Source organism: Elaeis guineensis, chromosome 10 (genome assembly GCF_000442705.2).
Source record: "Elaeis guineensis isolate ETL-2024a chromosome 10, EG11, whole genome shotgun sequence".
Classification (NCBI taxonomy): domain Eukaryota; kingdom Viridiplantae; phylum Streptophyta; class Magnoliopsida; order Arecales; family Arecaceae; genus Elaeis; species Elaeis guineensis.
The window spans coordinates 3774511-3786877 of NC_026002.2; the positions used below are offsets into that span (position 1 = coordinate 3774511).

At 36.7% G+C, this 12367-nt stretch overlaps 2 protein-coding genes across 2 annotated transcripts in view; both read left to right on the forward strand.

Annotated features, from left to right (window-relative positions):
• The window catches only part of LOC105036557 (uncharacterized), a 29530-nt gene extending 20137 nt beyond the window's left edge, over window positions 1-9393 (forward strand). Inside the window, 7 exon segments of the mRNA XM_073244301.1 lie at window positions 1050-1088; window positions 1190-1260; window positions 6888-6952; window positions 7042-7131; window positions 7273-7365; window positions 8725-8905; window positions 8908-9393. Of these exon segments, the coding sequence (XP_073100402.1) occupies window positions 1050-1088; window positions 1190-1260; window positions 6888-6952; window positions 7042-7131; window positions 7273-7365; window positions 8725-8905; window positions 8908-9149 (781 nt within the window). The 3' untranslated portion in view covers window positions 9150-9393.
• LOC140852081 (annexin D5-like) overlaps window positions 1-12367 on the forward strand; it is a 207683-nt gene that overhangs the window by 119372 nt on the left and 75944 nt on the right. The gene's annotated exons all lie outside the window — the stretch shown is intronic.

Consider the following 12367-nt stretch of genomic DNA (forward strand, 5'->3'; position numbering starts at 1 on the left):
AGTTAATATATATGAGCCACTCTTTTTGGGCTCTGAGCCTTCATGTTATTATTAGTCCTTAATACTTTATAGTTCATATATATGAGCCACTCTTATCATATTTAATGCAACACTAGAGAGCCATATCTCATCAGAACTTGATTCTAAACTGCTTGAAATACAATAAAATGAAGATCCATATCTTATTTGAAAAACTAATTGCTGTAATAAGCAACTTGCGCTTATCTTGCAACACATTCTGTCAAAAAAAAAAAATGCTTTTTAGGTGTTACTTGACTTCCGTGAGTAGGTATTTGCATACTTGGCTAACCTCTATGAATTTGCTATCTGTATGTGTATGAAAAGTCTCACACATATCTTAGATGGGTGTCCACTACCCAGGTATCTTGGAAATATCGAAGAACATGATATCATGTGCCATTCATTTGTTATGGCTTGCTTGGGTTTCTTGTGATGCAGAGTACGTTAAGTATCAAGAAAGGCATCTCTTTGTATGATATCAATAGGATGCTAAGACTTTTACAAAGTGCATCCATGCAAGAGCAAATGGACCCTGACTTGCAAGTTGCATAAGTAAGATTGTTATTTTATTCCCTTGCCATACTGATCCTTGATTAAGATCCCTATCCCAATATGATTTGGCAAGGTTGTAACAACTTCAGAGTTAGGGAACTGCACTATATCTCCTAGAAATTACAAAACAACGATCTTTTTGAGTGAAAATGTCATGTTGATGCTAAAATTTTACAGGATGCATCAGCGCATGATCTTTAGCTTGCTAGAAGTCCTGGAAGTTGTGCTGACACTTAGTCCTTGGGTTTAAAGTTCTTGATGTAAATAACCATCATACCTTGAGTTTTTATGGCTCTGAATCATGGAGAGGATGTATGATGGAGAATCCCTATATATGCCCATTCTGTCTTGCATGAACAATTATGTGTCAGGGCTGTATGGTTTGCCCTTTTTTTTTCCTTTCTAAATTACAGATTTTGGGACTTCTTAAAACTCTCCATTCAAGACACCTGCTGATTTTTGTTTACCTGGTGCAGGGGATTGGTGGTTCTTTTGCATGGCTTGAATGAGCACAGGTGTGTTAATATCTCCTTCCACTAAAATTTATTGAGGCAACTGCAGGAGCTTATGCATAAATTTCGAAATGCTTCTGAAGGCAACCTTTTGTGGTCAACAGTGGAAGATATAATTATTTTGCAAAGCAACTGAATGATAATGGATTTAAAGTGTATGCGATGGATTGGATTGGTAAGTTATCAACCAAGCATCATCTTTTAATATTTGGAGAGCAATTCTCTAGAAGTTGGTAAATGCTACTTTTTCACTTACATGAGTATGTAATATTTTGATATGTCATATATTGTCATTTGTGTTGGACAACAGATTTTTGCCATTCTTCTAGGAGATTTTTCAGACTAATAAGAGACCACAGCAAGGTTTGCTGTCTTGGTACTGGGCCTGCACTAGTGCCAACCTATTGCTGTATTGGTATGAGGCTGGTTTGGCATAACGAGTGTCGGTACGCTCCCCATACTGCATACTAGTATTGAACCAGTATGGTACGGTATGCCCCATACTGTCCGGTTCAATAAAGTATGGACAAACCTTGGACCACAGTTAGATATTTGATATTCTTGTTGTGACAAATCATCTAGAAATTGAATGCTGAGGAACTGAATTGGGCCTCTTGATGAGAGAATTATTATTTTCTTTTTCTGCTTTAGTAAGATCATTTGCTTTCTATTTGACAAAAGCAGTTTGAAGGGATAAATGTTTACATGCTGGTTTACTGATGGCCAAGAAAAAAATTGATCTAATAGTTAAAAGCTGGATGTAAATCTGCATTCTTGCTTCTTCATCATGAAAAGAAATCTCATGTTGTCACCTCTTTCAGTAAACTTTTCCTTTTAATAAGTAAAATGGTATTACATCACAGTTTGATAAATTTCCTATAGGGCTGTGTTCAAATTGCATCCTACCCATCCTTGGGGCAAACAGGATCATGGCCTTCCTTTAAGACTGCATGTTTGAGGTTGATTCTTACTGCATTTTCTTCCATGTGCAAAACACAATTTTTCTTGTCTGCTGGACTTGAAATCCACATGAATACTTACTAATGATTGCCATTAGGCTCTGTCTGGTTGAACTGAACCTTTTTTATAAGTCTTATCAATAAGAATATATGTATGCACTACTTATTTTTGGATTATGAGAAAGTTATCTATTTGTGGACCGTTCCTGAATTCTGTTGTATCTAGATTACTGCATTTGGGATGATATCTGGGGAGAACAGAAAAAGAATGTCTTGGGTGAAAAAAATCCTGAATATTTTGTTTAATCTAGCAAATTTTGCCAATGGACTGGTAATACCTATTTGCAAAATGAATGGATGCAGTAAGTAAATTTGGTATATTTTTTTTTCTTTTAAGGATCTTTCATTTGAACTTGCAGTCTGCACATCCTTTGATATTGATGATTGTATCATTGATATAGCTCTCTGCTAGATCTTAATGCCTAGTTATTTAAATTTATTTAAATGATTTAGCCTTCCAAGTGTCGTGCTGTAGACAATTATATGTGCAAATATCTGTGACAGATGCACATTACCAAGCTTCAAATATATAGATGCAAGGCTTGAGTTTTCTGTAATGTGGACTTAATCTTGATTCTCTTGAATGCTGCTCTATTCTAGGGTTTCCTTGTGATTCTGCAGAGCTGACAACAGTAGAAGTACTGATGCTGCTTTCTGCTGCACAAAATTGAAATAGATCACTCTACTCCAAATGCATATAAACTAGGTTTGTGTGCATCGATATGTACTAAGACAATAGAGCAATTGTAGCAATGCAAGAATGGCAACATGGATTAATTGCATAGACATATGTTTAAAACAAATTAACAGCTTACATCCATGGGAGGGCAACACAATGAAGCCTCTCACTATAGATGGAAAATTACATGTTAAGAGGAAGATTTCACTTCTGATCTCTAGTTTAAACATGCATAAAGGCTCCACCCGATCTCTTCTAGGAAAACTGAACATAGTATGAACTCCTAGGGATGATATCATCTCATTCTTGTGCAGCACCCAAAGGCTTCAGAATAGCCAAGTTGAACCCATACACCTAGAGCAAAAAGCAAAGGGCAAGCCCTTAGATGGAACTACAATTCAATAGCTCAAAATAGATTCTGTAAGTGCCTCAAGTTAAAAGTGAAGTGAGGTGATTTAGCTTCATATATTCACATGTTATACCTAGAGAGGGTAAACCAGAATTTAGGGTGATTCGTCCTACCCCTCCTCCTCATCCTCTTCCTCCTTCCTTACTCTTACACCATATAGATTTTGGGTAGGTTTCGTTTTATAAATATAGATTTTCGGTAGATTCCATATTATAAAATCTTTACAGCTTACCAAAAACCCAGAAAAGCTGCAGGTGCTTCTAACAATCATTTGGATATTTTTTTTTTAAGGAGTGTGGGGTTTTGGTCCTGATGTTGTGCTCAATAACATATTCATCTTCACAATACCTATTGTTAATACCTTTCCAGGTAGTGCAATTATACATGCTTTGAAGAGAGGTAGAGGATGAAGACATGAAGTTTTTAAAATAAATAGAGTTCACTAGTTTCTTATCCATTAATCATATACTTATCATCTGATATATGACATACAACTTTAGCTTCATTGTAAAATAAAGTGCTCCATCTTTCTTTTGCTGAGAAATTTTCAAATGGTGGGGCATTTTCGCAAAGATTTATTTGTCACTTTGTTTTGGCAAATGTCCAGCAATCAGATGGACAGATATCTCCTTTTGCATGTCTGTGGTTCAAGTGTCTTCTTCTTGGTATTATAAATCCTATCTCTCTCCTTCCAAGCAGATTTGGTTTCATCTTGAGATCAGCCTACTGGCAATTTTGCACTGCCAACAGGATTTGGTCAGCTAGGTGGCACCCCTCTCCAGATGGGAAGAGATCCCAGGATCAGATAAGGATGGTGGTATGCGAACTATATATATATATATATATATAGAGAGAGAGAGAGAGAGAGAGAGAGAGTAAAAAAGTCTTGCATCATATTAGATCAGGTGAGTTAACTTGCAAGAATAAGCTTCCTCTGTGATCTTTCACTAGAAGATTTATACCCAACCTTATCCAGCATCAATTCTACTGTTTGGGTTCAGCTCTGTGAATCCTCATTAACCAAAAATTCTTTTTTCAGGGCTCCTTTGGTGTTATTTCAAGTTCTTCTATATCTTTTTTTAACAACTTTGTTCAAGTTACCTTAGTTCTTCCTATTCTTTTGCTCGACCATTCAACATTGACTAAACTACCCTTTCTTACTAGAGTCCCATCCGATCTTCATTATTAAAATGGAATTTCATTTATAAACATTGCATTAGAATTTTTGTTGCAAGGATATACTTAATAACTTCAGTCTTTATGATACTACTTAGAACAATTAAAGGGTGGTGAAATAGTAAATGTTTCTTTCATGAACTCCCCAATATGAGGTCAAATTTTTTTTTATTAAACTTTATATTAGAAACATTGTAATTAATTGTTATATTGTTAATGCTTGATATACATTGTTGATCCCTTCCCTAATAGCTTATATTATTAATGCTTGATTACATTGGTGATCCCTTCCAATAGCTTTAGCTTTCGGTGTCAATTGGTAAGTTGACATGGTATCAAGCCAACCAATCCTGATTTAGGCCAATTTTTTATTTTACCACCGTGTTATCTCGAGTCTTTTCTTCTATTGACTCATTCCTGGTCGAGTTATTCTTGACTTATTCTTATTCTGAGTCATGCTTGACTTATTCTTATCTGGAGTTCACTCTTGACTTGTTTATGCCTTCATTCACATGGTTTGGCCCACACATGAGGGGGGATGTTAAGGCCTGAAATATTCTGTGCACCCTTTTCCAAAAGCTTTAGTTTTGGGGCTCAATTGGTACATTAACATTGTTCATTTGCATCATATCCTGATTAAGCCTAAACTTTTGTGTCCAGATATTATTATTTTGTTTGATCAGGGCTCATCGAAATTAGTATTCATGGTAATTTAAGATGCCTGCCGCATGAGGGACTGTTGTTTGGAAATTTGATCTGTAGAATCATTTATTCATAGAGGTTGAATATTACATTCATGCTTATCTTTAAAGAAACTCCTGTCCTATTTTTGCAAAGTATCTTCTTCACAATTTATTCATGGCTGAAAGGATGGCAAACATTTGTTGGGGGATGGGACTGTCCTACAATTCCGCGGATTAGTGCATATCCTATGTATTTTGAAGCTCCCGGGTTTTCAGGAAGTTGTGGTTGTAGAATACCCTTGTCAACATGTATGATATGAAGTTGTTTGTACGGGATCATGTATGAATGAAGTAGAAAGTTGGCCTCCTACCAGTTCATGCCCGGGTAGGCTGCCCCCATTGTGTAGCTCATACTAGCCTATGTTCTGTCTTGCAATTTCACACGGAATAGAAACTTTGATGAGGCGCTAAGGACTTGCAAGTTTGAAATATTAAATTCAGATTGTTTGATCTCTGCACTCCAGTAAAATCTATTTCAGAGATGAATATCTGAGCGTAGAAAGCACATTTTGGAAATGATTTGTCTGATAACTACTTTATTCAGCATTTCACTTTTCTAGGGACTAACCTTCAAGAAGTACAAGAGTTCCTAATGATGTGTAGCTGTCATGCATGTTTTCTTTTTGAATGTAGGGCAATTATGATGTTCAATTGGTCCCATGTCAATGTTATCTGCATTTAATTTGCGATTTCTATCTTTTTATATTCATCTTCTAAATATGTCTTATTTTCTATTCTGGCTACATTTCTTTTTTGTGAAATGCTTTCTCATTAAGAACTGACTTTTGAATCATTTAAGTCCCTGCAGGACTAATACTCACTTGATTCTGCGATGATCTGAAACTTTTGTTTTACTGTTGATTATCTTTCACGAGTACTCAATTCAATTTTTTCAGGTTTTGAAAGTACTATATTACCCCATGACTTGGCTCAAGATTCTGTATCTTGATTGAGACAAGTCAGGTCAGCTAGTCGTTTGTGGATGCAGTTGAATATATAAGTTTGCCAATGTATAATCAAACTTATAGCTAGTGTTACTTGTTCTTTCCACATGTTTTAACCAGAAGACTGGAAACTCAAACTTATAAATGTATTCTGAGTCTCTGACCTTTTATTTCATGATCTGACATATATGCACTAAAAAGATTACTAACCGTGACTAAATATTTCCCTTGATCTTGATTGAGAAAGGGCAGGGCAACTAGTTATTTTCATATTACTGAGTTTTTAAAATGTTCTATGACCAAAACTTCTTGCTTTCTTAGCTGCTTTTTTTAGTATTTAAGTTAGGGAAATTATTGTTGTATTTTATAAGACTGCTTGTTCATTTTCTTTTTCTGATCATCATCCTTGTGCTGGCCCGCCATTCTGGACCACTTAATTTAGGACTTGTCAGGTTGAACATCGCAGAGTAATAAGACAAGAAAGTTTTGACCATCCCATTGGACAATTTTTCTGTTGTTGTTGACAAATACTCCCTATATGGAGGGTTTTGAAACTTCTGCTAATAAGTCCACCTAGGTGCTATATTGAATTGGTCGGATTTGAGATGTTCTTCACGGATTATATGGAAATCAAGTCTGAAGTGTGTAACTATGGATGCTGTGACCATTCATTTGGGCATAGCAGAAAGGCAGAATGAGTTTGGGTCCGAAAAAAGTAAAAATAAAAAAAAAAAAGGAATTCTCAGTTTTAATAACAAATTTAGTCTTGACCATCTGTGTAAAAGCCTTCTATGGTTCTAAATATTATTTTCCATTCTATGCTTCTCTTCAGGACATGGCGGAAGTGATGGGTTGCATGGTTACGTCCATTCTCTTGATTTTGCTGTCGATGACTTGGTATTATTACTAGACCAACATTTGACAATGAATCAGAGAATACATTTATACTGTATGGATTCTCTTGCTGATAATTCTTGTATATACAGAAAGCATTCTTCGGAAAGGTGTTGTCGGAGAATCCTGGGTTGCCATGCTTTTGCTTTGGTCATTCAACTGGTGCTGCCATTGTTCTGAAGGTATGATACATCCAGGGTTATTATATTGGGTTAGCATTCAGATTCTTTCTGTTAGGTTTTGCAGCTAGTCATCACACCCCATGTTGTCCTGTATGCTATGTTTACTTTGAGCTGCTTTGCTATTTTCATGAATATTTGAAGGCAGTGTTGGATCCAAAAGTAGAGGTTCGTGTTGAAGGTGTGGTCTTGACATCACCTGCCATAGAGGTTCAGCCATCTCATCCAATTGTTGCTGTAAGTGTATTGCTTTCTTTGGACATTAAAAGTCAAATAAACAAGTTCATATATTGCGCTATCATTAATGTCCAATGGACTGGCTGCAGTGGGTGTGAACACCTTTATGCTTGTTAGTGCAGTAAATGCTAACAGCATGCCCTCCAGAGTTCATCATTCAGTTGTCACAATCTTATAGTGTAAAGATTCCTTTTTTTTTTTTTTTTTTGTACATCAGGCTTTTGAGGAGTTTTTATGCCCAATTTTCGCAGGTTGTTTTATGGGTTTCTAAACTATGTTAACATATATAGATAAATGAATTACAGATTGCTCCTGTACCCACATTATAACCAGAAAAGTTTTCCAACTTTCTGTAATGTTGGAGTTTTAATCTTTAAAGATATTCTAATGTTAGCTAAAAATTTATGAAAAGATTTGCCTGGTAATATCGCAACAAAGTAATATTTCATATTCCCCTGTTTTATCATTATGTGAATAGGAAAAACAGACTTTAAAAATAATAATAATAAGATGCTTAATGCCTGTATTAATTGTCGACTTTGCAATTTCTTTCCAGTTAGCTGGACATGGTAATATGTTTTTGGACATTTTGTGCTTTTGCTTTCACCAAGTTCTGTGGATTAGCAATTACTCCTTATCATTGTTATGCCGTGCTCAAAAAAGAACTAAATCGTTTATTGGCCATGAGGATGCTCTTCCTCTTCATGTGATATGCCTGAGTTGCAAAGGGCTGGGGATCAGGAGAAAGTTGGCAGAACCAAGGAGGCCACCTGTTGCATACTTCCTCTTCTAAGATTCCAATGATACCCAAAATCACATTTTGAAATTCTCATGTTCCTTAGTCCTGGGATTGTGGGATGAGATCTGCCTGATTCTGTCCATTTCCAGTCCTTTCGAGCATTGTAGGATATCACCCAAATCTAAAATTTGAGCATCCAAACTTTCCCTTCGGGATTATGAAATCATGCATCGTGATTCTGCATGCCCCTTACTGTAATACTGGCTAACCTTTGACACCACAAGATAGTTGTATGAGCCTGGGGCATGCTTAATCTGTTATTTGTTTGTGTCATTATTGGGCAGAAAATCTTATAGTTGTCATTATAGGAGATAAAATGCTGCATTATCAACAGAATATGGTAATATATGAATGTAACATAACCGAAGTATAAAGAGAATCATATGCATCATTTTTGGACAGAAAAGCTTTTAGTTGTTTATTTGGATGTAAAATATCTCATCATAATAATATTTTCATTTGGCAATCACATCTGCTATTGCTGCTGCAAATGAAAGATTGCATCTACTTATGTGATGTCTGTTTTTTACTTTTGGTTTTGTTTTGCTTCTCAATGGCAGGTGGTTGCACCAATATTCTCCCTTTTAATTCCAAGATACCAATTTAGTGCTTCCTACAGGAGCGGACCACCGGTTTCTCGTGATCCTGAGGCCTTGAGGGCTAAGTATTCTGACCCACTTGTGTTCACTGGTCCTGTCAGAGTCAGGACTGGTCATGAGATTCTCCGCATATCATCCTACTTGCAGCGAACCTGAGCAAAGTTACAGTCCCATTTCTAGTCCTCCATGGCACATCTGATACGGTAACTGATCCTGAAGGCTCCCAAAGACTCTACAATGAAGCTTCCTCAACAAATAAATCTATCAAACTATATGAAGGCTTCTTGCATGATCTCCTCTTTGAACCTGAGAGGGATGACATTGCACAAGATATCGTTGATTGGTTGTGCTCCCGACTTGATGCTCTAAACAGAACACGGAAATAAAACCAAGAGTGTTGGCAATGATAAAACCATCCAGATAATAAAGCGCATATTGCAAGGTTCTCCCCTGGGCTTCCACTTTCTGAGCTGGAGGTGGTGGTTTTGTTGTGCATCTGCATCCTGTATGACATGTCAAGAGCCAGAGCATGGCAGCAAAGCCATATTGTACTGAAACTTAAATTGTTTAGGGGTTTCACCAATGTATTTATCTGAATTCAATGAAGTTTTTTACTGTGCTTGAGCTAAAGTCTCTGATGGTTTCCTGCATCTGGGTATCAGCAACTTTCTCTTTTTCCCTTGCTGTTTCGATGAGAAATATGGCGGGAAGCTACTGCAGGTTTTCTAACCTGGCCCTCTCCTTGTGCAGGCCCTCAGATATATGAAGATGGAAGGGGCCTTATAGCAATCTAGTTCATGTACCCATGCTTTCTGTGTGCATGACTTGAATCATTCTTGATATTCTTTTATGTTTCTAGAGAACCTACAAGAGGTCCTTGTGAAATACAAAATCACTCACAATGCTCATTATTTGAGAAGCTTGCAGGCTGCTTCATTGCTTGCTTAATGTATAATCATATTTGAGGCTTGCAAAGAGCTACTGTGGATGCTTGTTAAGATATCTTTCATGGCTTCTGGTCCTTATTCTACACTGTAAAAGCAGCAGTAGGTACTTTCAGTTCCCTCTTAATAGGCTATTGTTTGGAGGAGCCGCATCCTATGATTTACTATTTAGTAGAGTTATTATCAGATCCAGGTGGAAACAGGAAAGAGTGGATTTTACATTCAGAATATTTTTTTTAATGGAAAAAAAACTGAACTGTCAAAAATGATGCAAAAAAAAAAAAAAAAAAAAATCTAAAAATGTCTATAAATAGAAAATCTTATGGTTGTGAAAATGTCAAAATCATGGACTTGAGCCTTGATCAAGCTAGGTTTAGAAGGGGCCCAACACATGAGCTGAATTTTCATTATGTCATATTGCATCGGTATTCAGGGTGTAGCAAGCCTGAAATTTTTCCATTCTTGAACCCAAACCTTTTTAGAAGTGAAAAAAGATGAGAAAACATATCCAGTTCCCTTTCATGGAGGAGGTGAAATGAAGGAAAACAGCTTCAAGGAACAACAAAATACAAAAGGAAGACAAACCAACTCAAAACCTTAAGATCATCAAAGCAGCAATCCCTTCACAAAAGATAGTACCTAAAGAGAAGCCTATGCCCTAGAGGGAGAAACCAAGACTAACCAATCCTAGTGGTCTAGCCTGGTTAAGAGGTATCAATCAAACCAATGCATTATTTAAGCACCACAATTATGAATTGTTATCGACTTTTACTACGATTAGAACTTGCATTTGTTGCAAAGTGTTTACAGAGCCTACTCTGAGCATCAACAATGGCATGACAACCAGCATTTTCTAAGTCAAATTAGAGATGAAACCTAAAAAGTGCATACCAAGATAAACAGATCATGAGGATGGTCTGTTTCACTAAATTGTCTTGCCTGTTTCAGCTGGTGCAGTGATTTGGTGTTCACAATTCATGTATCCTGCTTACAATCACTCACTGGCAACAAGAACAGTTGGCTGGAAGCTGCCTCTCGTTCTTTTCACAGGTCATATGACAGCAAATTGGTACCATTTTTCTCTTGAAGCAGCTAAGATCTAAGATCCACTTGGATGCTGTACATAATGTTACACTAATCATTCAGGAAATAGTGTCACCTAGTAAATGATGACATTTTATGAGGAAAAAATAAGCTAATACTTGTACTGATGGATGGAATACCCTCTGACAGATAGAAAAAAAATAAAAAAAGTATACACTTATTTTGTTATTCTCCTTGAATTCATCCAGTGTGGATTACATGAACTCTCTCCTAAAACCTAAACTGGAAGGGAACTTCCAAGGCTGATGACGGAAGCTAAAAGTTGGTGGTCCAAAGACAGTCAAATCTTTTTGGGTCCCAAAGAACAATGGCACTAGTCGATTTCATCATGGGAGGTCTTCTTTTTGCGATTGTGATGTTGAGCACTGAATGGAGTTGATTGGTGGTTTGGCCCAAGTAATCATCCATGCCAGCTATAACATGGTTCCCTTGTCTCTATCTTGCCCCTTGGGCCCTATTCTTTATATGCCATGCCATTGAACATATCATTAGTTTATTGACATCTTTATATGCTATTACAATTCTAATGCTTGGGTGTATGACTCCAACTCGAAGCAACTCCACTTGTGAGATATTTGTCTAACCGCCCCTTCACATAGGGATTCTGTGCCTCCAATTGTTCCATGCTTTGCTGAGGACTGGTGAAAGGGTATTAAAGATGGATAGAGTTGCGGATACATCAATGCCTATTGATGACATCATTTTTTTTGGAAGTTAATATCTATACCCTCTGTTTACTATTCATCAATATCCAAGGGCTAACACCTAACATGGAGAACATATTGTTAGTTGTAACCATCTATTATTTGTAGTTGGGTGGTCCCAACATAGAAATTCTTTTCCTTTTGCTTGATATGTTCTTTCTTCAAAGCAAGAAGAAATCATATAGGTGGCAGCCAGAGAGCGGACTGGGAGTCACATCTGGAGAAACGGCTGGGAAGTGCAGGGGCCCAGAACAAGTACTACTACTGCTGCTTTCTTTTATTTCTTCTACTTTTGCTTTGCAACCAATCACTACTGCATTGGCCAATGAGGCATCTACTGTGTGGGAAAGATTTGGAAGCCTTATTGTTGAATCCGACGTGGCACAATTGCACTGGCCATCTTTATTTCCTCACAATTGTAAATGAGTTACTAAAATGAGGGTTTTAATCGTAATTATATGACTTTGGCCCATGCACATAAGTGAGTTTGATTGGTACAGCTGAAGGAAGCATGCCCACACAATTCAGGTGGTTTCCAGGACAGTGTCATACATGAATGAAATCTTTGTTGGTAGAAGCCCTACCAAAAAGACATTTCTTTAAGATTAGATGAACTTATGTCCCTCTAGGCATGTCTCTTAAGATAACGCCATAGAAAGAAATAGAGTATCTCTGACAAATTGGGAATGTATTTATTTTTGATGACATGGGAGTATATTTATCTGACAATAGTTGATAGAGTTGGCCTTTACAGGAGTATTGAACAAGAAATGAATCAAAGTGATATCATCCATAAAAAATATTATCAGTTTTTCTTTTAGGAGACATACAATGGATAATGGGAATTATTTT